General features: G+C 43.2%; 1 protein-coding gene across 1 annotated transcript; it reads left to right on the plus strand.

Annotated features, from left to right (window-relative positions):
* The first annotated feature begins 1,292 nt into the window (after nt 1-1,292).
* LOC126278430 (uncharacterized) lies at nt 1,293-27,543 on the plus strand. The gene is made up of 2 exons (XM_049978550.1): nt 1,293-1,890; nt 25,532-27,543. The coding sequence occupies exon 2, from the start codon at nt 25,587-25,589 to the stop codon at nt 27,147-27,149; it is 1,563 nt and encodes a 520-aa protein (XP_049834507.1). The 5' UTR covers nt 1,293-1,890; nt 25,532-25,586; the 3' UTR covers nt 27,150-27,543.
* The last annotated feature ends 131 nt before the right edge of the window (nt 27,544-27,674 follow it).

Here is a 27,674-nt window from a genome sequence, read left to right on the forward strand (position 1 = left end):
GGTCAGGTTTGGCCCATGCGATAACTTACTAAGGCAATAGTAAAAAGATGATACTGTAATTTAAATAGATATCAGAATTACGCTTAAACACTGGGGACAGGTCTTGGACAACGATGAAGCAGGCAAATAATGAATTTTGAAGTATTAAGGAGAAGAGATTTAATTTTGTCAGGTAGCGCCGGTTTAACATATTGGGTAACATCAAGCTGTACAAGTGTCATGTGGAAGCATCATGTTTGTGGAAGGCCATCCATGTTATGCGTCTGTTTACATTCACTTCTATAATAGACTCTAGACAGTGTGAATTTTTCGCACTTGTGCATGATATGTTTTGGTCTCTTACAAAATAGACAATGCCGAAACTAGCTAGTCATGATGAAATAATAGACTAACGTACCAAAAATTAAAGCAGCCTGGGAGACAGAAGATGTGATATTGTTCGTGTTGAAAATAGATCGTCTATTTTTGTAAAACGCTATTTCACAAACCGCAGTTTATGCTGATAAAACAACTATTGCTATAACTTATGGTTTAAGTCATGCACAAATATCTCAACATAAATGTAATAAGCATAATTCTCACTTAAGAACTTTTACGTGGCTGGTACAGCAACCGTTACGTGGCTGGTACAGCAACCGTTACGTATTACTTCCGAAAAGATAACAGTCTTGGTTGACAAAAAAATCAAACAACTCTGTATTCACTTGAAACCGTTCCCATTTGGTTCTCGTAGTCTTATCCTGACATACAGAAGGGAAAAAAACCATTGCGAACTGATGCTTAACTGTTATTCCTGCAGTAAAATATCATCTTACATAACAGCAAATTAAACGCTGAATCTTAGATTAGTTAGTCCAAATGGCTTAAGGCGTATCCAGGATGGTTCCCTACAAAACGCGCAGACGGTTTCCTACTCCATTTGCCTCCTATCCGAACATGTGCGCCGTCTCTAATAACATCATCGTCGACGAGACGTTAAGTCAACATCCTCCATCCTTCATTTCCTCTCTCGGTTGCTACCTAGCACATACTCACTGTGTGGTACGTATCGCCCTGATTTTACATAACTCCTATCCAGTTTGCACGAATATTCTATTTTAAGCAAGAATTCTTTTACAGTATTGGTCGTTGTACACGTCACATGATGTTCGCTGCATAAACTTCACTAAGAAAATATATTTCGTTTACGATAGCAAGTTTATATTGAGTCTGATAATATTCTTTGGTAATTTCATTTCATTTGCCTATCTTTATTTGCACGTAAAGCCCTTCTCATTAAGTGTGTGTATACTAGTTCACAGAGATTGTGAAACAGTTATTTTTGGTTACTGTAAAAGACTGTTTGCTCTTTATGATTATGATTATCTTTAAATTTTGGAGCGAATTTTAATCATATAACTTTTGTATATAATTGTGTTTCGCTCAAATGTTAAGAAGCACCATGGTTCGGAATCCACGTTACATCGTACTCCTGTAACTGGCTATGGCGAATGATTACAGAAGAACTTAAAGGAAAGTTCTCATACAGTAAACAGCATGACAGGAAGATAACAATATCATAGCTAATTCTGTGGCGTATAGACACAATATAAAACACTCTTACTGTCTAGTGTATATCGTCTCTCAGGTGTTATTGGTAATTATAAAGTAACATCATAAATCAAGAAAAAAAAGGATAGCGCTGGTTAACATTTCTCCAAGATGTTTATGGCGTAAACTGTGGTGTAGTTCGTGAACCGGCCGTCCGGGTGGCGCGTCTAATGCTTCTCTGCGGTCGTAAGTAACAGCGTAAATAGACATTGGACAGGCGAGATCGTCACTTGGAGTACGCCTTCGTGTGGCAGTTGTGACTTTTGTAGCTGCTCGTTGCCTCGTCGAAACCGACTGCAGGTGATTTGTCTTTACTTCAACAATATTTCAGTGTTTATGGGATGTGCTGAAGTAAACATGGGGGATTTCGTAGTTCTAATTTCCTCGTTTCTGTTGGCAACGTATTCAGCACTGCTAAATCTGAAATTAGCCTTAAGTCGTGAAGGTATTCCATGTCGTTCCGTCAAGTTTTTGATTATGAGATAGGAATTGATAATGTGGTATACAACACGTTCAGTACGTTAAATTGGACTGCGAACTATAAGGAGCAGTAAGGAGGTCACGTGAATGTGTAGGATTACTTAATCGGGAAAACTATTGAACTCTAGAGTGTATTCAACAACCACGTACTCGGCTGTGACTTACCCTTTTCATAAATTGGTGCAAAGGTTAATGGAGAAAAGGGAGTGTGTGTAAGTTGTATGGATCTGGACGTAGCCGTCGTATTGGGTCTTAAAGAACTTTGTTGAAAGTATGAGAAGATGGAAAAATGGAAACAAGGCCTGGGGAACTTTTACGAAACTGTCACGATCGCTTATTCCCCTCAGGAGGATATAAAAGTTGGTGTAAAATTATATACTCTAAAAGGACTTCAGTGATAAAAAAAATTGTTTTGCCGTTGTAAGCGCGGTGTATTGACAAAAAACAGTATCGTACATCAATTGATACAAAAAATATGCTATCGGAAATAAAGTTCAATGAAGTAAAATGTAAAGGTTCATAAACGCGGTCCAACTACACGATAGCTATTTCTTTGTTCGCCTTTGTGTATGCACTTTTCAGCGCATGACTCTTTCTTTTACAAGAACCACTTCTTGTTCACACGAGTAAACTTTCTCGTCGAAGTTACAGTACTTCATATGATGCTTCCGATTTTCCTCTCACCATTGTTCGTACAACCCAGACTGTGAATATTGTCTGAACTACTGTGCCTACGGTAGCCGGTAGAAATAGGTCTCCTTATTATGGACGGTTACTGTCCTTACACACTGGTCACCTGCCTTCCCAGTGAATGTAGGAGGCCTTCTCATCCTGTATATTTGTCAACATTTCTCAGTCGATCTTCCGAAATGCCTTGCAAAAAGACTTACCAATTCACTGAATACAGGTTAGATAACGTAAGCACATAGGCATTTGTCATGCTTTTAAGGTGATAGTTTATACAAATACAGAAGCAGAATGTTAAATTTTCCGTATGAGATAAGAGGCTGTAAATGTGTCCCTCCCTCCCTTCCTACCCCCCCCCCCCCCCCCTCTCCTCGCCACCTCCCTTCCCCAAAAGTAAATTGCAGTACTCTAAAATTCTAATCTAGGGAAGTGATTGCCGGCTAACACGGAAGAGATGTACTGGGAGTGTAGTTGTTCCCATGCTTTGGTAAAGTCAGACTGTGAGGTGCCTATCATTTAGGAAGGTATAAATTTTGAGGTGTTGATATTGTTAGCCTAAAGACTGATCACACTATGTTGTGGCAACTAAAAATTCTCGTTTCTAGGACGCAATCGACGTCACGTTGAAGATACACTCTTTGTGGAGTGTCATTCTCACCATCTCCTTCCCCTCTGCGTGCGAGTTTGTTCAAACAGTGCACAAGAACTAGAAAAGCTAATTTCGTAATCGGAAATTAATAAGTAAAAGCTTCTACATAGTATCTCCCCTTCTTTACCAAGTAGTAATTTCTTAACAGTTTAACTATGTTGAAGCGTTCGTATGAACCTGAGCAGGGCTGTAGGAGCGGCGTGACTGCACCTTTCTCGTGGGAATGGAGCTGAGAATACTGGCCACTACGGAGACCATTTTGAGAAAGCTGTTGTGGAACTGCAGCTGGCGTTTTAGGAAATAACTAATAAACAGGTACTTACCGATATCTAGTTTAAGCCCAATTACCAAATTATCAGGCTTTAGCCTTTAAGATGTTAAGACCAGAGGAGTAACTGCAACTGTGGACGATTTACTTGGTGGAAAAATAGTGGCTTTAATCTTCAGCTCCTAGCGGGCTGTTCCAGTGGTTTTGTATGGTCACATGGTGTCGTAACGACTCTGGCGAGTCAGTAGAAGTTAAAGGTGACCTGACATCTGGTAATCATGCTCAAATTTGTACGGGTAAATCATCTTTCGTCGGCTGCAAAGAAACGAAGGCACGCCAAACTCTTCATGACAATAAAAATGGCTGTGCGGGAAATGTGAGAGAATATCAAATAGTCGCTAGTCAGTGGTAGCGTGCCTGTAAAGCCATGTCTACAGTTAAAAATGTAGATACGTCTTCAGGGTTGCAGTTCAAATTTCCATTCCAAGATATGTTTCGAGAGGAAATTCGTTGCTGGGACCGGGATATCTCACAAGAGGTAGGTGTTCATTTGCCGTTTACGCTTGGTATCAGTGAAAACACCATTTATAACGCACGGGACCTTTATCATCTAGGTTTGATACTGTAGGGGTATTTCTGGTGTTTTTCTCATTCCAAAAATTAGAAAAAAATCTTAACGGTTTTGGTATTTCCACACCAAAACACTTAGTACGACTTTCCAGTCGTACAAACCTGTACTGTAGCTCTGGACAGACCATCTTTATAGTCCGTAGATACCTCTGAAATAATTTTTTCTTGCTCAACATCCTCAGATTCGGTATGATTTACGTTGACATTGCCAGGATGACTAATCGTTAGTTTCAAATCGTACACATTCAGACCTATATATAGCGATACACAGGCGTGTTCGGTGTTTTTGCCATTGTTCCTTAGATACGATGACCATTAACGGCCAAAATCGTTAGTCACCTGAAACCTACCCGCCGCAGGTATTAGTTACAGCTGTAGTAGAAAACTGAAAAACACTTGATCGACAGTAGTTACTCACATTGACGACCATAGGTCCAACTAATTGAACGGATTAAATACAGGCTACCCATGTGAGAAGACCAAAAATATACTTAATTCAGTATTAGGACAGCCAGATGTAGTTTTAATAATTCAAAATCAAGGATTTCACTGAAGTAGTCTGTTCTGTGTAGAAAAATTTTTCGAAGTACCGAGGAATCGTTTATCGACATTGTTTCTGATACTGGGTTATCATCAGATTGTAGTACTGGTGCGTTCTACGTGTTTCTTCAAAGTTTGTTAATTTGGTACTAAATACAGCCCTTACAACAGTGTCAATAGATATTTTACAAAGTGAAAAAGCGTTATTTAGCTTTACCCTCATTTTTTAATGTTTACATAAGGTTGGCGATATCACGACGGATGTTAGGGTTCGACTGTTACCCCTGGCGCATCTGAATATAAAGTGAGTCTTACCACTGCGCATGGTACACAAAGCGCAGTATTGGTCTGGAAAAGCATTTTCCCTGTTTGGATTACGATTCCTCGAACCTTGTCTCGTATGTGAAATGGGCAAGGTACGTGCAAGACATGTTGTAGACGAAAGTCTGATTTTTACTAACCTCGTGAATGCATTACATTTCTTAAGTAGCTCTTAGTTTATTCCTCTCGAATCTGCCTTGGAGTCCTTCAATTCGGCTGAACAACTCTACAGAGGTAGTTCACTCAGTAATTGCCCACTAATGACGATAATGGGAAGTAAACTGTCCTCGTATATTTCTTAGAGGCATCAGTGCAACATATTAAGCGTTAATTATCGCAGAAAATTTAGTTGTAAAGGCTCACATTCAACGGAGTGAGAATTCTTACGAATTATAGAAACTTCGTCGTCGTAAAATTACTTACAGTACTCACTTCAGTGCGAAGATGATAGGCAAGGAGGAGGTATGCATGGTGCACAAAAATGTCGCCTTCGCTTCTACGTGTGACTGCTTTTGTTACTAATCTAGTGGTGGGGAGTCATAAATTGATAAAAATTGACTCACTATTAAAGAACACACGATGTTAAATACATGTATATCCCTTCTCCACACACAATTTGCCTAGCCTATGTAATGCCTGTAATACAGACGCATTATTTTCGTGTAGTTCCGTTTCAGGTGCGTCTGCTAAATCCTTAAAGATTATCGATCATATTGGTCTATTGATGAGCTAGAAACAACATTAACATATCAGCGATTAATTTGAAATCAGACTTCGATACAGTCGCTGTCATCAGAAACACTAGCGAACAGGAATGAGGCTGTACTTAGGCGATCTTATTCACTAAAACCATATGTTTGTGTATTCCGCAGTTGAGCAGGGCAAAGTACAGGTAACCATAGTGATGAGGCAGTATTGGCGACAGTGTCAGCCATTTAAGAGAATGCTAATTATACATCGGAATGGAACTGTCGATAGTCTCTGGAATTGGACTCCAGATTGACAAAGCCAAGATTGCGGACAAGAGCAGTCGGTGATCTGATGTAACCGCTGTAAAAGCGTCTCGCAAATGCAGTGCCATTTTTGTTGGTGAACGTATTTCTACGGAAATGTGTAACATAACCACTTGCAGTCCGTTAGTTGTAGGAACCTCAACAAATCAAAATAGTATGTATAGAAATCGATGACAGTAAACGTCTGTGAACTAATCTTTCTTAGCCACTAATCAGATTCGCTTAATTGGGTGTCTCAGTGCTTAGGCCTACGTGGTATCTTATTATCAAAGCAGTACTAGCAAAGAAACTACTCCTGGCCATTTAACTACAAAACCTACACTCAGTGATGCACACAATTCGTCCATTCGATTGTAAAAAAAGACAGCGTTTGACGAAACTCTTCCACCCTACACTCTGGCTTGTGTACGGACAGTAATGGGATATCTTAGAATTGAAAGCCATGTTCAGTGTTCTAGCATAGAAGAAACGTATTTTACGTTGCTCGTTGCTGCTCTGCAAGAATCGTCCGTCTGAATACACTATTTCCACACCTTAAAACTCTTTTTTTCGTAACGTGTCGGAAAGGGTGTACTGTTGGCGCCACAGAGCAACTAAAGTAACGTTGTTTCAGATTGCTGTGGAAAGTAATTGCTCATAGTAAAAGTTAACGGTTAGAAACACAGGTAGATCAAGCCACAAGGTGTTCATGAAGTATAAGTCTTAAGATAGAGTACAAATGGTTCTAATTGTGACCCAGCATGGAGCAGATAATCTGAGTAGATACCGATGTCAACAATGAGAGCGTGCTATCGGGAGAACCTAAACTGCAGGGACGTGGCCTATTAGACGTGCCAACACAGATTACAAGCTCCCCCACCCATAGGGCACGAATGGCATAATCGTAACCTTTAAATTATTTAATTCCACATGGATTCATTGACAAAAGGAATTGTAGAAAGTCACAACCCGATTGTCTGTGGTCAACCATCTGCGAGAGTACGTAGTATGGTTGTAGATATTACGTACTAATCTCACTTCGTCTGAGGAAATGTTCATAAATTCAACTTGAAATCTATTGAATTTTTACTCTTCATAGTAACTGATTGATGGGCTCCAAACGTCCTTCACCGTCACTCTTTCTAAATTCCTGAAAGATGTAAGCAAACGCTATGTAGTAACCTTAAAACAGCAAAGTACAGGAACATCTGCTTTTTCATGATCCAGTCGTTAAACGCTTTGTGCAAGTCTGGCTTGGCTTAGCGAAGTTTTCCAGACAACGAAACATTGTCTCGAAATTTGGTAGAAAATCCGAAGAAATTCTGGTCGTATGTAAAGTACACAAGCGGCAAGACGCAGTCAATACCTTCGCTGCGCAGTGCCGATGGTACTGTTATCGACGACTGCGCCGCTAAAGCGGAGTTATTGAACGCAGTTTTCCGAAATTCCTTCACCAGGGAAGACGAATGGAATATTCCAGAATTTGAAACACGAACATCTGCTAGCATGAGTTTCTTAGAAGTAGCAACCTTAGGGGTTGCGAAGCAACTCAAATCGCTTGATACGGGCAAGTCTTCAGGTCCAGATTGTATACCGATTAGGTTCCTTTCAGATTACGCTGATACTATAGCTCCCTACTTAGCACTCATATACAACCGCTCGCTCACCGATAGATCTGTACCTACAGATTGGAAAATTGCGCAGGTCGCACCAGTGTTCAAGAAGGGTAGTAGGAGTAATCCATTTAACTACAGACCTATATCATTGACGTCGGTTTGCAGTAGGGTTTTGGAGCATATACTGTATTCAAACATTATGAATCACCTCGAAGGGAACGATCTATTGACACGTAATCAGCATGGCTTCAGAAAACATCGCTCTTGTGCAACGCAGCTAGCTCTTTATTCGCACGAAGTAATGGCCGCTATCGACAGGGGATCTCAAGTTGATTGCGTATTTCTAGATTTCCGGAAAGCTTTTGACACCGTTCCTCACAAGCGACTTCTAATCAAGCTGCGGAGCTATGGGGTATCGTCTCAGTTGTGCGACTGGATTCGTGATTTCCTGTCAGGAAGGTCGCAGTTCGTAGTAATAGACGGCAAATCATCGAGTAAAACTGAAGTGATATCAGGTGTTCCCCAGGGAAGCGTCCTGGGACCTCTACTGTTCCTGATCTATATAAATGACCTGGGTGACAATCTGAGCAGTTCTCTTAGGTTGTTCGCAGATGATGCTGTAATTTACCGTCTAGTAAGGTCATCCGAAGACCAGTATCAGCTGCAAAGCGATTTAGAAAAGATTGCTGTATGGTGTGTCAGGTGGCAGTTGACGCTAAATAACGAAAAGTGTGAGATGATCCACATGAGTTCGAAAAGAAATCCGTTGGAATTCGATTACTCGATAAATAGTACAATTCTCAAGGCTGTCAATTCAACTAAGTACCTGGGTGTTAAAATTACAAACAACTTCAGTTGGAAGGACCACATAGATAATATTGTCGGGAAGGCGAGCCAAAGGTTGCGTTTCATTGGCAGGACACTTAGAAGATGCAACAAGTCCACTAAAGAGACAGCTTACACTACACTCGTTCGTCCTCTGTTAGAATATTGCTGCGCGGTGTGGGATCCTTACCAGGTGGGATTGACGGAGGACATCGAGAGGGTGCAAAGAAGGGCAGCTCGTTTTGTATTATCGCGTTATAGGGGAGAGAGTGTGGCAGATATGATACACGAGTTGGGATGGAAGTCATTACAGCATAGACGTTTTTCGTCGCGGCGAGACCTTTTTACGAAATTTCAGTCACCAACTTTCTCTTCCGAATGCGAAAATATTTTGTTGAGCCCAACCTACATAGGTAGGAATGATCATCAAAATAAAATAAGAGAAATCAGAGCTCGAAGAGAAAGGTTTAGGTGTTCGTTTTTCCCGCTCGCTGTTCGGGAGTGGAATAGTAGAGAGATAGTATGATTGTGGTTCGATGAACCCTCTGCCAAGCACTTAAATGTGAATTGCAGAGTAGTCATGTAGATGTAGATGTAGATGTAGATGTTAAGAATGCGTTTCCAGAGTCACACCCCCCTTGCTGCACCTCCAAATCAATAGTTTGAGTGACGAATAGAAAAGCTGTTGTACGTGTAATGTTAGCTGCCCTCACGCCTCTGCCTTTTTCGGAAAGCATAGACAACGATGAAACCCAGGACACTCCTTACCAACTCTTCGCCCCGAACTGTCCCAACGCACGATGTGGTGGCATGCACGGGGTCGCTGCCGAGCAGTGTGCAGAGGAAACATGGCCTGGAACGTGCGGCTGTGCATTGTGCAGTGGAAGTAACTAAATTCATAAACTATGAATTATGAAACAATTTCAGTGGCTTTTAACACGGGCTAAGTTCAGTGACGTAAAACATTTTCAATTACTTACTGCATAGGGATGGGCTTTCATTTTCTAAAATTGAATCTTTCCTCTGGGCTCAAGCTGTCACCACACTACAATTTCATCGAAATTGGTGCAGCTCTTTAGCTACAAAACTGTATAAGATTTACTTCTAAATTTACCGTAGTATAAATAAAACGAAAAATAAAATTTTTCGCTATACAAATTCATGAAATAAAACTTAAGTTGGTCCAAACTACACTCCATAAACATTCGTATAGTAGTTTTGGAAATAGCTGTCCAGATGGGGAAGTTCCAACGTCTTACTAGTTTTGTAAATAAGTTGCCCATGGAAATGGAAATTTCAGAAAAATGTGGGTAAACTATACTGGAATGTAAGACACATATAGTATTCGTGAGCTTTTTGCGAAAGACTTCTTTGGAGGTAGTGTCTTCAAACGTGCAAGGTATTTTCCAGGCTTCAATTTAATACTGCCACATACTCTGATTCACCATCTTCACCGTCATAGCTTTAGAATGCTTTTCTTCTCTGCTCGCATTTGGTTCGTAATCTTTCCTTAAAACAAAATACTTCACGACTGTCGCCAAGTATTAAACATTCTGATTTCTTAAACTTGCACGAGCTCTGCTAGACTCAGTAGGCTTTAAAGAGCCATTCATACAACTGCGGATAACTAATTTTACCTTCCAACGTGTCCTACGCGTAAACGTTTCCTGTATTTTTACTGAGCAGTATCTCCTAAATAGAGCTGAAAGGCTGTCGAAGGTGTGTTTGGTTTGTATGTATTCATAAGTGTTTTACGCAGTAATCCTCAGCATGTAAAAGGTTGAATGTGCCCTCCTGATTAATAGCTTGTCTTCCTATTTATTTTTCTGATTCGACCATGGCTTCTGCGCACAATACCTTTTAGAAAATGAAAAGATTATGCTATAGTAGATGTAACATGGTGGTTTTCTTAAGTGGCATGGACTAAGCGTTTTAATTATCACAGGACACACATGGTCCTAGTATAGGTTCTCCGTTGCTCCTGATACGTATCAATGATCTTCCATATCTTTTACTAGATAAAATGATTTTTCCTCTTGTCGCGAAAGAGCAGGGATATAGGAAGATCATTTAGTAGTTCTAAGAATGTAGAAATATAAAGCTAGTCTGTTCGAAACTACGCTTACTTAGTCGGTATATCCCTGGTGTACAGTACTATTTCACGAAGAATTTATTCAGTATCTTAACTGAAGAAATTGATAATGCATCTTTCTGTACAATAAAGGCTTAGGGACGGTTTACTGTGGGAAGCTCTTACTGATGATATTTATCAGAAAAGTGTCAATGACAACCTGCCAACGCTTTCTCCAAACATGGTATTTACCCAGATACTTCTCGGAAAGTACTTTTCTTCTTTCCCTTTAGTCACTTCCCTTCTCAAGAGGCAGAACTGAAAGACGACCTACGAAAACGACTTTCCGAAAAATTTTGTTTTTTTTTGTTTTTGAAACTGTAATAGTGTCAAAAGATTCTACACTTGCGTCCGTCAATTTGGCAGAGAATATTAAATCTATTTTGAATCGCACTGCATTAGATAACAGCTGCGCAACTTTCGCTCCTTAGAAAGGTAACATAAGTCACGAAATATTATGCAGTTACTGTGGCGTTCGTCAAATTTAGAGAAATTTCCATAGCATCTCAATACGTACACTGCTGAAACTTTGCGAATAAGTGGAAACGGGAGAAAACGAACTACAAAAGAGAAATGTGACACGTGATTGTGGCAAAGGCAGAATACGCCACGGTGTGCTGAATTTTGTAAAGAGCAGTCAATCCTGTGTGGGATTTGGCGTCAAGGAAACAACTTCCAAAATAGACATTAAGTGATTAAATTTCAGTATCATTTTTAACTCAAAACCATTGATTAGATAAGTCGTCCAAAATTTACTTGGAAAAATTAAAGAATAGACCTACGGGTGGGACTGCGTCAATCATGAAAAAAGGAGCGGGCAGGAGGAAAGGAGTGCCGTCTAAAACCATGCTTCGTGCAGGCGACATGTTCGTGTAATTTTTCACTGTAATGAAAGTGATGTTTAAATTTGCCTCAAAATGGTAGGTTTTCTGTTAAAATTCTGCTGGTGCTATACTACAAAGACTGTTTCTGTATCAGTGTAGTTAAGAATATTGGGCGCTTGTAAATAGCAGGCGTGATCTAAGATACCTCTGATCGTATCTCCGAAATGAGCAATACCAATATCCTTAGTTTCCTGTAATTCAATGGGAATAGGTCAGTGAAAGATCGTATATTGTAAACATCTTAGCATATATGTCCACTGCAGTACCTTACCAACCAAAAATAATTTGTAGTACTACTTTCCTTTAACTTACGGTATCTCAGTGCTAGAAAGAACTGCCGTAATTTACTTCTCAATGGCTAATTGTTTGCTGTATAGAGCAGACATTCGGAAAAATAACGCAATTCTGTTAGAAGAAATACTTACGTAAGGAGTAAGTTGACGGAGCTGCTTCACTACGATGTTATCATTGATAGAGCAGTTCAGATCGACGTAATCGTTGATATTGGAAAAGAAGGTGCCTATGAAGTTGGGAATCTTAATCGTAGTCAGTCCTTATATTAACACAGGTCTGTGGTTAATGATTGTCTTGGAATTTAAATCTTGCTGTCAGATACAGAGGTTAAGATAAAAGTAAAGTCCCTCTTCTGATCTCAAATCTTCACTTGTCATCTTCAGTGTAAAACGTGCTCGTCACATACTTTCGAAAAGTTATTTTGGTAGAGGGAAAGCTATTGGATAAGAACAGATGGTTCCATGCATTAACTTAGATATTGACACAGTTGTTATGCCATATTAAAAATCTACACAGCAAAGAGTAATACTGCTATTACAACTGATACATACTAACACGAAATTATTAAACAAATCTGTTCGTTCAGGTTAATTTTACGGTGTACAGTGATAGGTGTGAAGTGACTGATACGCTCTCTTGTCTAAACTGCTAATCTGCCACTGGAGCAGTCACTGAGCTGATCTGGAAAGCTGCTGACCTGCAGCAAAATGGGTATGACGACCTCGTTTACTAACAAAATACTTGTCAAAAGTTAAGTCTTTAATAATATAAATGCTTGAGTGTTGCTATTTCTTCTTAATCTCAGTAACTTCATTTTGAAACTTTCCTAAGATTACTGCTGCTTCTGATGCATTACATACTTCCGCTTCCTCTTCTGCGCCCGTCTTCAAAAATAGTCTGAATACTGAGTTGTAATGCAGCAATCGTTTTTAACGATGTTCCACGTTCTGGTTTACTAATACTCTCCCGAAATGCACGTGTTATTACAAACATCACTTTGTGCTCGTTACAACTAATAGAAATTCTCCGGATGTTTGCTTTTCGTATCAATAACTGGACATGCCAAGACAGTCTGTCATAACGCTACTAAATCCTGCCTTGACATACCTCCCTCATAGATATCTTCTGTAACAATATTTGTTAAACAGAAAAGGTTCCATGCTGGACTGAAGCTTCCTGAACTACAATGTACTGTACTTGGGTACGCTGTAAATATTTAACTTCAGCAATATGTCTTTCACATACATGACTCGTGAAATGTTCCCACGTAAAATACCACAAAATAAAAGAAATTCCAAAGAAGGAAAACATAGTAGATACGAATTTTCAGTGCATCTCTACAAAGTATTGCATTGGTGGGGAAGCTATTGCTTAGTAAGCGCCTGAATCATTCACAACATTCGGAATCGTGCGATGTATCTCATTTGAGATGTTCAGTTTTGCCTCTGGAAACATTTGTATGTAGTTCTTAGCACCATAATGTTCACGGGAAACATGTAGGCAGGATTGTGTCATAAAGGACAGTAAATTGTAATTTGAGTCCGTGATAATCTATGCAAGTAAAGGTTTCAGTCCCAAATATTGCATCGGTGTGTTTTCTAAAGTTTCCTAAATTAGAACTGTTCATGCCGTGTCCCATCACTACATCGCACAAGGTTACAGCGGGAGTCTGTATGTGGAGGGCTGCATTCAACAATACATGAAGGGGAGTTCAAGTAATTTATCTCGACTATTGTCTAAATAGTTACATCGAAGAAAGCTTACCGTTTTTTTCCAAATCTGTGTAGATGTCCCCCCACTGGAACTGTTAATCGGGTTTGGATTCTAATAAGAAATCAGTGGACAGAAAATTATGGGATGCTGCTTCGAAGCAAAACAGATCTAAATCGGGACTATTAGGTCAGTTTTCTCATTCCAGAATAGGTTTCCACAGTGGATTTAACCTGAGAACGCATTTACTTGCAGGGAGTCTGCCGAAACCGTGATATTAACAATAGAGCACTAAATGTTTCCACACTCTTTGATGGTAGTAAGACAAATATAAACACAGGTAGGCAGTCTCATTAACTCAAGTTATGAGACAAAAACGTAACACTAACATAGTCTAGCCAGACTGTGTACTGCACTATACTTACCTACCCTGCCTGCCCGCTAAGGGTGCTTCCGTGAGTGATCGAAAGTCTGGCGTAACTTCGAACTATATAATCTTGGCAGGAAACTAAGTAAAACTTACTTATAAACGTGTGGTTATTAACTATAGTTCGTTTGTCAAACTGACAAGATTCATTGTCGATACTTCAGCAGAACGCGTCATAATAGCATGCCACTTAACACTCCTTGGGAACAAGTTCCTTGATAAATTGAAAATCTGTAGTTGCATTGTTCGAGTTTCAGCATTAAGAAACAATGCACAAAATGTGGCACTAGCGCCAGTTACCTTATAACCTGCGTTTGCGCTCTGAAAGATATATTTCAGCTGCAGCTGAGAGTGCGTTATTTTGAAACTTTCTACCAGGTATGGGTGCTTAAACAGGACTCTGAACTAGGACGGTTTGGAGGGCAGTGCTTTCGTCGACTAAGCTATCAATGCATCTAAACATAACGGCTATTAACTTCAAACTAATCATAGATTCCTAATAGCACCTTCAATGTGTTCTTTCTTGGACGTTAAGAGAACATACAGGTGAGTGGGGATCAATTTAAAACCATTCATACGGCAATTAAAGGTTAAAACTTCCCCAGGTCTATCGGACACAAGTATGCATACTACGGATATGAAGCACCCAGGGAGATGTAAATGCTATAGAAAAAGTACTTCTGGTCGCCATATACATTAATATACATTAACCCCCCAGGGGGCTCGCGGTCCTTTCGTGAGTACGTGCGTGGCGAGCACGGGGCCCCGAGCTATTGCAGCCTTCCTTCTTTTTCCGGGCTGCATTTCCTTTCCCTTCCCCTCCTTTCCTGTCCTTCATCCTTCCCTCCGACCTCTCCTCCCTCTCTTGGTGTCCCTACTTATGGTGTCCCTCCTTATGTTGGCCCTGCTATTCTCCTGGTTCTGTTGACCTTGCAATTCGGCCTTGTTCTGTAATTCCTTCATCCTTTTGGTATTCTCTGGTCCCCTCTGGGGTTTGACCTCCATCACTAAATTTTCTTCCTTAGTGTGAGCCATTTGGGGAAGAGCATCTTACCTAGTGTCTCCGGCGTGTGCCATCATCATTGATTCCATCGTTTCCTTTACGTCGTTGTTTGACGCTAGGGTCCATAGCCAGCACGGTAGCCAGCCCGTGTGGTGGGGTCGCTATGTACCCTTTTGGTTGAGCCCCCTGAAAACACAGGGATCACACGTCTGATACCTGAGCTGTGACCTCCTCATGTAAGCCTAGGAGTGGTTGCTTGTCGTCCTGGAGCATCGGAACTCCCAGCAATGGCCGCCGTGCCAGACGGCCCTTGCTGTGGCTGGGTGGCGCCCTTGAGGAGAGCCCCTGATCGGAGTGGGTGGTATCAGGGCGGACACTATGCTCATGAAACGCATAAGAGTCCACAACTCTGGCCGTTCCCCGGCCGTCTCTTTGACTGGAAAAAATTCTTCACGTGCTGCTTCCTCTGCCCCTTCCGCCTTCCCTTCCGTGGCTACCCCCTGGGAGGAGGGCCAGGCTCGTCAGCTGGGGACGAAACCTTTCCCTCGCTATCTGGTTTGCGCCAGAACTGATGGGGATACTTTTACTCATACGAAACCTATGTTTTTTGTTGAACACATCGAAGACAAGTTTGGCGAGTTGGACTCTATCAGCAAGATGCAGTCTGGGTCGCTGTTGATTAAAACCGCTTCAGCTACACAGTCTGCAGCTCTCCGTGCCTGTACCCATCTTGGTACGATTCCTGTGTCAATTACCCCACACCAGTCCTTGAACATGGTGCAAGGTGTAATTTTCCATAGAGACCTCCTCCTTCAATCTGATGAGGAACTTCGGGACAATCTAAGCCGGCGGGGGGTTCACTTTGTTCGGCGGGTTCAGAGGGGTCCGAAGGACAACCGCGTTGACACTGGTGCCTTTATCTTGGCCTTTGAAGGGGACACCCTCCCTGAGAAGGTCAAGATTATAGTCTATCGGTGTGACGTGAAGCCATACATCCCACCACCTATGCGATGTTTCAAGTGTTTGCGTTTTGGCCACATGTCTTCGCGCTGTTCACAGGCCCCCCTCTGTGGTGACTGTGGACATCCGTTCCATGAGGGAAGTTCCTGTGTTCCCCCTCCTGTGTGCGTAAATTGTCGTGGAAATCATTCTTCACGGTCACTGGATTGCCCAGTGTATCAGAAAGAGAAAAAGATACAGGAGTATAAGACTCTTGATCGTCTCACCTATACCGAGGCCTGTAAAAAGTATACAAGCCTTCATCCAGTGACCCTGACAACTAGTTATGCTTCAGCAGTATCTTCACCCCCTCCTCCTCATTCCTTACCCCAGTCCCGAACCCCTTTCCTCCCCCCTCCCCCTGCGGTTCCCACACCATCCCCTCCGGGCACCGCTTCCTCTCCCCGGCTGGAGAAGTGTCCTGCTTCTTCGGCGTCTGCCGGTCATGGGCGCCCCTCGCGGGATCCCCCTTCCCGGCACCTTCCAGGCCAAAGGTCTGCTGCCACGCGGCCACCACGAGAACCCCGGTCTGCGGGCCCCCAGATTGCCCGCTCTCTTTCTGTTCCCGATCTTGCTGTGGCTGGCTCCATTTTGTTGCACAGCCCTCCACGATCCCAAACAGAAAGAAAGAAGAAGCACAAGTCCCGGGACAAGGAGTCTCTGGTGTCGCCAGAGGTCTCGTCCCAATCTTCACAACCTGACTCTCACCTGTTATTCATGGATGTCGCCCCCTCCTTGTCGGTGACAGGTGGTGACCCACCGGCATGACTGACATTAGCCTGTTCACCCCCCAATTGACTCATCGTTCTTTGGCTATCCAATGGAACTGTAATGGCTATTACCGTCACCTACCGGAGTTGCAATCCCTTCTTTCGTTTTACTCTGCGGCTTGTGTGGTTCTACAAGAAACTCATTTTAATGGTGGTCACTCACCAACCCTCTGTGGCTTCCGTGCTTTCTGTCGAAATCGGGTCGGCCCCCTACGGGCGTCTGGCGGAGTTTGCACGTTGGTCCGAACGGACATTGCCAACACGTGGATTCCTCTCCAAACTACATTGGAAGCAGTTGCTGTTAGGATCCACCTGGACTCTGGGGTCACAATTTGCAATCTGTATCTCCCTCCTGACAGAACTCCTACACCTGCCTCCTTAAGTGCCCTCCTTCAGCAACTTCCTCCTCCCTTCCTTATACTTGGCGATTTTAATGCACATCATCCCTTGTGGGGCAGTGCATTTCCATCTAGTCGGGGTCATCTCATTGACCAGTTTATTACCGACCACGACTTGTGCCTTCTTAACGATGGCTCCCCTACCCATTTCAGTGCCGGTCATGGTAGCTTTTCTGCCATTGATCTTTCTCTCTCTTCTCCCTCCCTCCTCCCTTCCCTACAATGGTCACCGCACGACGACCTTTACGATAGTGACCACTTCCCGTTGATTCTCTCGCTCCCTTCCCGCTCCCCCATGGACAGATCACCTCGTTGGTCCTTCCAACGTGCCAATTGGCCTCTGTATACTGCACAGGTCGTTTTTTCTCCCTCATTGTCGGATGGTATTGATGATGTCATACGTGACATGTCTGACGCGATTGTTCACGCTGCTAGCCTTGCTATCCCGCGCTCATCTGGACCATTTCGCCGCCGGCAGGTCCCTTGGTGGAGTTCGGACATTGCTGTTGCCATCCGTGATCGCCGTCGAGCTTTGCAACACCTTAAGAGGCATCCATCCGTTGCCAATCTTATTACCTTTAAACGCCTTCGCGCAAAAGCCCGTTACTTAATCAAACGGAGCAAACGGATGTGTTGGGAACGCTTTGTTTCTTCCCTCGGTTCTGCTGTCCCTCTGTCGCGGGTATGGGCTACACTTCGCTCTCTCCAAGGTTGCCATCGGCAGTCTACCCTCCCGGGTCTTCACCTCCCGGATGGCCTTTGCACGGACCCGTTCATTCTCGCGGAACACCTTGCGACCCATTTTGCAACAGCGTCGGCATCAGCCTCCTATCCGGCTGCTTTACTTCCCCAGAAACAGCGGGCCGAAGCTTCCGCCTTATGTTTTATCCCCAGCCAGTCAGAATCATACAACGACGCTTTTACTGAATGGGAACTTCTTTCCGCACTCACCTCTTCTCATGATACGGCCCCTGGCCCAGACTCCATTCATAACCAACTGCTTCAACATCTCAGTGCTCCACAACAGCGACATCTTCTCCGGGTATTAAACCGTATTTGGCTCCAGGGTGACTTCCCTTCTCAATGGAGGGATAGCATCGTGGTTCCCGTCATTAAGCCCGGTAAGAACCCCCTGTTCGTCGACAGCTATCGGCCAATTAGTCTGACGAACGTTGTTTGTTATTTACTTGAACGGATGGTAGCCCGTCGGCTCACTTGGGTCCTCGAATCTCGGCGTCTGTTGTCCCCTTACCAGTGTGGCTTCCGAGAGGGACGGTCTCCGATCGATCATTTACTTCGCTTGGAATCCGCAGTTCGGCAGGCCTTTTCCCAGCGCCGCCATTTGGTTGCTGTATTTTTCGACCTTCGCAAGGCCTATGATACGGCTTGGCGCCATCATATCTTACTTACACTTCATGAGTGGGGTCTTCGGGGCCCACTCCCGATTTTTATCCGCCAGTTCTTGTTTCATCGTTCGTTTCGGGTTAGGGTTGGTACAGTTTTAAGTTCTCCGCGAACCCAGGAGAATGGCATCCCTCAGGGTTCCGTATTGAGTGTACTTCTGTTCCTCATTGCTATAGATGGACTTGTGGCCTCCGTCGGTCCTTTGGTCACTCCTGCTCTGTATGTGGATGATTTCTGCATTTGGGTTAGTTCCTTTTCGATGGCCGCTGCAGAGCGGCAGCTCCAGGGTGCTATACGGCGTGCCTCTGCATGGACCATCTCACACGGATTTCAGTTTTCTCCTTTAAAATCGCGAGTGGTCCACTTTTGTCGCCGTGTGACAGTCCACCCCGATCCAGAGCTCTATCTCAATGCACAACGATTACCTGTGGTCCCACAGTTTCGTTTCCTTGGCCTTCTTTTCGACAACAAGCTCACTTGGCTGCCTCATATCAGACGCCTGAAGATAGGATGTTTCCGTAAACTAAACGTCCTTCGCTTCCTTGCCCACACCTCTTGGGGTGCTGACCGTTCCACTCTCCTCCACCTTTATCGGGCCTTAGTGTTGTCTCGCTTGGACTATGGTTGTCAAGTTTATGGTTCAGCTGCCCCTTCTACATTGCGCCTCTTGGATCCGGTCCACCATCGTGGTATCCGTTTGGCCATCGGTGCCTTCCCGACTAGCCCTGTTGATAGTCTCCTGGTTGAGGCTGGGATCCCCCCCCCCCCCCCTTTCCGTTCGGCGCTCCCAGCTTCTGGTTTCGTATGCAATCGCTGTCCGTTCCTCTCCCACTCATCCTTCCTATTCTATCCTGTTCCCTGCCCAAGGAAGTCGCCCACCTGACTCTCGCCCTCGGGCGGGTTTACCGGTTGGGCTCCACCTAGCGTCTCTTCGCCGTGATTTTCAGCTTCCTTCCTTTTCCTGTATCCCACGTTCCCTCCCCAACACACCTCCTTGGTTAGTTCCTCGGCTCCGAGTTCGGATGGATCTCTGCCGAGGTCCGAAAGATTCCGTTCCCCCGATGGTGTTCCGTTGTTTTTTCCGTCGCATTTTATCTGAGTTTCGGGATGCTGTTGTTTTTTACACTGATGGCTCTAAATCTGCTGATCGTGTTGGCTATGCCTTCACCTCCTCTGTAGGCATGGAAAATCATCTCCTGCCAAATGCATGTGGGGTGTTCACTGCGGAATTGATGGCGGTCTCCCGGGCCCTGGCCTTTATTAAACAGTCGAAGCTCAATCGCGTTTTGTTATGTAAAGACTCAATGAGTGGCCTTCAGGCACTTGACCAGTGTTTCTCCCGTCATCCCTTGGTCTCCTCCATCCATGACCATCTCGCTGATCTCCACCATGCTGCTTGTTCTGTTAGCTTCCTTTGGGTCCCTGGCCATGTGGGCATCCAAGGAAATGAGCTTGCTGATCGTTTGGCTGGGGGAGCAGTCACTTACCCCCCATTCCCTGTCATCCCTCCTGTGGCGGATTTACGGCTTCATCTCAAATCCCACTTTGCGCAATCATGGGCCACATCCTGGGAGGCTACCTCCTTGTCTAATAAACTTCGTGCGATTAAGGTGACACCTGTCCCATGGCGTTCTTCCTTACGCCTCTCGCGAAAGGACTCAACCACCCTCTGTCGTCTTCGCATCGGCCATACCAGGCTGACCCATGGTTTTCTTTTGCGTGGTGAGCCACCCCCACTTTGTGGTTGTGGAGCTTTCCAGTCAGTGGCCCACATTTTGGTGGAATGCCCACTTCTTTTAGCTCTGCGTACTAAGTACAGACTTCCCTGCGCTTTACCCTTAATATTAGCAGACGATTCCCGGATGGTTGAACTGGTTCTCAGTTTCCTCCGTGAAAGTGGTTTTTATTCTCAGTTTTAAGGATTTTCATCTCCCTCTGGAGTAGGGGCAGGGCGGTGAGGGTTGGGATGTCTCCCACTGTAGGCTGTGCTTGGAGATTCCTGACTCCCCTCCCTGGCCATGTTCCTTCTTTTTTCCCTTTTACTGTTTTTATCGCCTTTTAGGTTTGTTTAATCCCTTTTACAATCCGCCCTTTTACACTCTGGCGGTTGAACGCTTTTAAATAGCATGTGGTCTTGCTTGTACTGCATCACAGGTGGGATATTTCCTCTCTTGAGTTTGCCCATTTACTGACTTACCTCCATGTGTTTTTATCATTGACGACACAACTGCACTTTTTTTACCTTTTACCTTTTACCTTTTACCTTTTACCTTTTACCTTTTACCTTTTACCTTTTACCTTTTACCTTTTACCTTTTACCTTTTACCTTTTACCTTTTACCTTTTACCTTTTACCTTTTACCTTTTACCTTTTACCTTTTACCTTTTACCTTTTACCTTTTACCTTTTACCTTTTACCTTTTACCTTTTACCTTTTACCTTTTACCTTTTACCTTTTACCTTTTACCTTTTACCTTTTACCTTTTACCTTTTACCTTTTATCGTTTTTGACTCTTCTGAGCTGTCCCTCTGTCGGAACTGACCGTCTTTGTAACAAGGGACTGATGACCTTGCTGTTTGGTCCCTTCAACCCCAATCAACCAACCAACCAATATACATTAACTCACGAAGAGGCTGCCTCGTCAGTAAACGATAAAATCTCCAAATTTAGGTGGAAAGAAAGTGAATACCTAAAAGACAAATGCTCGATCCTTCAGGAACACCTCTACGGTCGCTAAGAAGGTGTGTTGACCAGGATTCGGAGAGGGTTGTGGCTGTGGCATTTCCATCCAGTTTCGGTGGAGAAGCCTGTGGTACGCAGTTCCAGAAGGAAACCGTCATATTCAACAAAATTTGCGTAGTTTAGTTTCCCATTTTTACGAGACAGTAAGAATATCTGAAGGTCTATAGTTCAAAATTATATTCTAGGTGATTCAACCTTCCCTTTAATAGACCATCCCCCTACACTGATACAATGTCCTCAATGATTCATTTTATGAATCAAAGATACATGAAAGAATGCCATTAAATTCAGTATTCGGTGGAAAGGAATTAGGTTGAACAGAATAGCGCACAATAGGTACAGAAAAGAGTAAGCACCACAGAAATCTCGGGATATTGGGTCCAGGCAAAAGCATATTGTGAAACCACAATGGTACGAATTGTAGTTCGCCACTACCAGCAGTAAAGTTAGAGGAAAAGACTCACCCTGTTAGGCTGATAGCATTAATAAGAACATAGTGCTTTCCTAGAATCTTCACGCTGTACTCCACTTTAAACACCTTTATGTGCATGCCACCAGAAGCTGCTGAAAGCGTTTATTGTAATTTCCATCGAAAATATAATCAGATCGTAGACCTGTTGCGAAATGTTAGCCATACAGTGAACGCTGCGTCATGCTGCGAACCACGCCCGGTTGACAGCAGGTAATTACATACGCAGCATCGTCAACCAGAAAATAAATGTTTGAAACTTGACATTTCATCAAGTTAGTGTAAATGGACAGGAATCTGTGAACTGAGAGGCAGCTGGGTATAAAGTTCAGCGGTACTACAGAAATATTCTAAAATTTTAACCACTTTATGTTAAAATAAAGGGGCTACTTTCGTGGAAGAGTAATTTCTGCACTAAACTGCAGAAGCGACAGTTTATACAAGAGATTTGGACATAGTCACTTCTCCGAATTACAGACAGAAAAAACGAACACTGGCTAAGGTGTAAACAATAAGAAATTAAAACATACGTTGTGAATAAAATGTGAACTTGTCCTGTATCAGTTACGGCTTAGATACTACGAAAGTAGTCATACAAAGTTAACTACTCAAAGGCTCTGCTTTTGGTTGTTACTGAAGCGTTAAACCTCGGAAATCCATTAATTTTGAAAATGGTTACTACACAATGCTTCACTCATCCGAGTAAACTCACTGCATACATATCAGAATACGGAGATAAAACTACATTTGGTAGGGAAAGAGGCAGCATGTCTATAGTGAGAAATTAACTAATACTTTATTAGTTTGATTCGGACCGCCAATCACCGTTCATGAAAGTGGCTGTGTTTTGACTCAGCAAAGGTTCAGAATTTGTACGGGATCTGATATTTGCGCAGTTTAGCGCCCCATAAACCAGAAATCAGAAATCAGACCGCCACGAATTCCTCTTCGTGCCAGCCTTTTCATCTCTGAATAAGATTCAAAACCTGCGTCTTCAGATATCTGCTGGACGTATTCCAATCTGTTTTTGTTGAGTTTTTATCAACAGCTCCGTCTATTATCATGGAAGTTAATCTACGAAGTGTTGAGATGTCCAGTCGTTTTGTCCCTTCTCTTGCCAATGTTCTCCATTTTTTCCATTCCACGTTGATTCTACGGAGAACTTCCTTGTTCGTTACCTTCTCAGTACATCTAATTTTAAACATTCATTCGTCGCACTTCTTCACATGCTTAGATACTGTGTTCTGGTTTTCCTACAGATCATGTCTCAGTACCACGCAGTCTTGTGCTCCAAACATTCATTATTATTTCTTCGTCAAATTTAGCTATGTTAGATACTAGTACTAATCTTCGCCAGGATTCCCCATTCTTGCTCGTGCTGGTCAGCTATTGATGTCATCCTTTCCTTGTCCGTGATCTATTTCACTGTCTGGTTAGCAGAATTCATCAACATCGTCTACGTCGTGATAAACAATTCTGAAAAGTTTCTCGCTGTTCTAATTTCTGTTGCTTCTCATTTCTGCCGCTTTTCTTTACTTCAGTCTGACAGTCGGTGTTCTGTAGTAATTACTGTTAATTCAACAGTACCAGTAATAATCCACTTTCACTGGGGATAACAATATTAGCGAATATATCCTTGCACGCTGTATTTTAATCAGATTCTTCAACGTCTTTTATTTCCGTCGGTGCTTCTTCGATCTACGGATAGAACAGTAGCGGCGAAAAACTACCTCCATGTTTTACACCCTTTTTAATCTAGACTTTGTTCTTGATCTTCAGCTCGTATTGTTCCTCTTGGTTCGTACTTACTGGATATTACTAGTCTCCCATCACAGCTTAACACTCCACCCCCCTCCCCCTCCTCCCCTTCCTAAATGGTCTATTGAATTGTGATACAAGTCACCGTGATCACTAATTAAATTTTACAATGAGCAAGGCTATCGTTTCCGAAGAAAAAAATACTGGTAAGTAGGAGGAAACTGTACAGACCTTTCTGAAATAAGAATCTACTCTTGACGTAATTTAAATGCTGATAATTTTTAAACGAGTGGAATATACTGCAGTCGCTCGCGAATAAAGTGGGGGGGAGGGGGAGGGGGAGGGGGAGGGGGAGGGGGAGGGAGGAGGGAGGGAAAAGATGACAATTAACATTTAACACAAAAATGAATGAGCATTTCTTTTTCTAAACGGTCGCCATCGCTCTGGGGCAATGAATATTCATAACATAAGAAAGGCAATGGCAAAGAAAATTAAGCAAATAATCTCTAGCGTGGCAACAGAAAGTTGTCCTACTTCTACGAAAAAGTAAATCAATAAACATAGTTTTTAGTTAATTACCCTGAAACACTAAATCTTGAAAGAGAAATAAAATGAAGTTGCTGGTTAAATGAATGATACTGTAACTGAAACTTCCTTGTGTAAAAAGAACTTTAAGTAATCTCAGCGTAACTTAACGCAAAAATTGGAAAAAAGGCAATTTACTGCGAATTGCTGAAAGATTTCATTTACTTTAAACAAATGAGCAACTGTTAAACTTCGTAAGTTTGTTCTGTTGGTCTTCAGTCCAGAGACTGCTTTGATGGAACTCTCCATGCTACTATATCCTATGCAAGATCCATCTCCCTGTACCTTCTGAACCTGCTTCGTGTATTCATCTCTTCACCCTCTGCGATTTTTACCTTCCCCGCTGCCCTCCAATACTAAATTGCTGATTCATAGATGCCTCAGAATATGCTCTAACAAAAGATCTAGTCTACTCAAGTTGAGCTACACATTTCTCTTCAATTTTGTTCAGTACCTCAACATTACTTACGATCTACCCATCTAATCTTCAGCATTCTTCTGTAGCACCACATTTGGGAAGCTCTTCTCTTCTTGTCCAAACTATTTATCGTCCATGTTTCACTTCCATACATGACTACACTCCATAAACATGCTTTCAGAAACGATTTTCTGACGCTTAAATCTATACTCGATGTTAACAAATTTCTCTTCTTCAGAAACGCGTTCCTTGCCATTGCCAGTCTATATTTTATACCCTCTATACTTCGACTATCATTTGTTATTTTGATCCCCAAATAGCAAAACGTGTTTACTACTTTAAGCGTCTCATTTCCTAATCTAATTCACGCAGTATCACCTGATTTAATTCTAATGTATTCCATTATCCTCGTTTTGCTTTTGTTGATGTTCATCTTATATCCTTCTCAAGACACGGTCCTTTCCGTTCAACTGCTCTTCCAAATCCTTTGCAGCCTCTGACAGAATGCGAACCTCAAGGCTTTTATTTCTTCTCCATGGATTTTAATACCTACTCCCAGTTGTTTAGTTTCCTTTACTGCTTGCTCAATATACAGATTGAATAACATCGGGGATAGGCTACAACCCTGTCTCACTCCCTTCCCGACCGCTGCTTCCCTTTCGTTTCCCTCGACTCTCTTAACTGCCATCTGGTTTCTGTGCATATTGTAAATAGCTTTTCGCTCCCTGTTTTATCCCTGCCACCTTTAGAATTTGGAAGAGTACTCCACTCAACATTGTCAAAAGCATTTCTCTAAGTCTATAGATGCTTGAAACGTATGTTTGCCTTTCCTCAATCTATTTTCTAAGATAAGTCGTGTATACATTTCAGGAACAATATGCTGTAAAATTCAATGTATCATGTGTGGCTGCAAGACACCATATGCACATTTTCTTTTACAGGGTCTTGCCAACTGCTTCAAAAGCTGCCGCCCTAAGATCAGCTTCAAACTGTAACATGGAAGACAATCGGACGCCGCCAGTAACGGAGTCGTCGGAATCTCCGGTCGAAGGCGTACAAATTATCGTCCACCCCGCAGGCGCTGCTGAAGTTAAGCGGAAGGATACAAACACTTTAGCCATGTTGGGTACTGATTCTCTAGATAGGGTGTCAAAAGCAAGTGACGGCCTCAGCAGTTTCTCCATGGGTGTGTTGGCAAAATTCGGCGTTGATGAAGCTTACAGACGTGAGATGCTAGAGAACCGTTACATGGGTTCCACGGAGTCTTCAGATCTCCCAGAGCGCCTTCAGGCTATCGAAGAGTACTTCAATGCTGCCTACGGTTCTTTCGCTTTACCGTTGGGTGTCTCGGGCAGTCAAGAGCAAGGTGCCGAGGAAGCTTCCAGAGAAGGCGCAGTTAGCATTGAAGGTCTCACGGAGAAAAAGAGGAAGAAGCTAGATAGAAGTTTCATAGTGCACCAGAAATTTTGGGAGGGAACTCCGGGGAGTAGTGGTAGTGAAGGGCGAAGTGGGACACCCGAGGGTGACGTTCTCAAGTCCTCTGTAGGGACCCTAAGTAGCACCACCCTCGGAACTGTGGTGCAAGTTGAGGAACCAACAGCTGGCAGCAGTCCCAAGCCGGTCCCCGCCGGAGAGGCACAGAGCGCTCCTGAGAGTGCTGGAAAGGCGATGGTGCGACAGGGTGACGCTGAGCAGTCCTCCATAGGAACACTAAGCAGCACGACAGGCGGACCTGCAGAGCAAGGCGACGGTGGTCGTAAATCTGGAAAGGCGGTTGTGAGAGAGCGAGGAGCACTTTACCATATGAGTGCCACAGCGGACGCAGCCATAAAAATAGCGTGCGACTACCTGCTTACCAGCGCCAAATGCGTGGCGTGTGTGGTCGGTCACGCCCTAAAAGCGCATGGCTTGTCTTTATATCTGCTGAAATTATCAGAGGCGGCATTGAGTGGAGAGAAGCTGGCAATATTTAGACATTCTATGAGTTTAACCGCACGGTTCACTGGTTTCGCAGTAGAAGCGGTGGAGGCCGCCTTACAGTACCACAAGAGTGCTCTGGGCTACCTCCCAGAAACGCAAGGGTCCTTGCCCGCATTCCAGGTGCGTGGGGCACTGCGAGAAGAGGTGCTCTGGCAAGTCATCAGCGCTGCAGAGGAAATACAGAAGCTAACTCTGCAGGAACACGGTGTCAGGGCGGAAGAACTGGCCGAGAAACGACATGTGGCGGAAGCTATGGCTCGCATACTGTCGTCGGCCCTCGAACGGGTAAACGACGCTAATGCGTTTACAAAGGAAGTAGTTTGCAAGTTCGATAAGTCCTTGCACGACAAGGCAATGGCAGTGACTGTGAAGGGGGCAGCTGATTACACCCTGTTCGTGATTTTCGAAACGAAAAAGATGCTCGGTATTCTATCTGAAGTGACGGCAGGCACTGGAAGTGGGAGATCGACTGAAGAGGAGGCATCTGGTGGAAGCGTTTCCCAAGACGTGCCTGTGAAAGACAGCGCTCCGGCATCGGACGTCCCCGAGGGCGACGGAGACCGTGGTGCCGTTGCCTAGCTGCGTGGGCAGTACAGTTTCACTGACTACTTCAAAAAAGAAGGAATTCCTTGCATGATAGTTCTAAGTAACTGATGTACTCCTCAGCTGTATTGTCAACGAAAGTTTAGATTTTAATTTTTAATACAATTTACTTAAATATCATAGTAGAAATAACTACCTGGTTTACACATGACGTGTAAATCGGTGTTTGGGTGTAGCGGTGGTGGTATTCCTTTTTAGTCATAAAAGCTTCTGTTGTACGTGAAGTAGTGCATACGTGCAAGAAATAATACGGGCAATGGTATACAATAATGTCCTTTAATGTCAAATGTGCCTTACATATTACAATTTTTACTGTGTCTGTCCTTAATACATTGAACACTTTGTGAATAAAAGATTCGCTCTTACATTATATTGGTGAATTTTCATTGGGTCACTTCTATTTCTAATTACGTTCCTTTTTTTAGGTTTAGAAGTAAAGAAAGCACTGTCACACTGTCATGCCTTAATACAACATGATACGTCGCTTTGGTCAAAAATTTT

Source organism: Schistocerca gregaria, chromosome 1, assembly GCF_023897955.1.
Source record: "Schistocerca gregaria isolate iqSchGreg1 chromosome 1, iqSchGreg1.2, whole genome shotgun sequence".
Classification (NCBI taxonomy): Eukaryota; Metazoa; Arthropoda; class Insecta; order Orthoptera; family Acrididae; genus Schistocerca; species Schistocerca gregaria.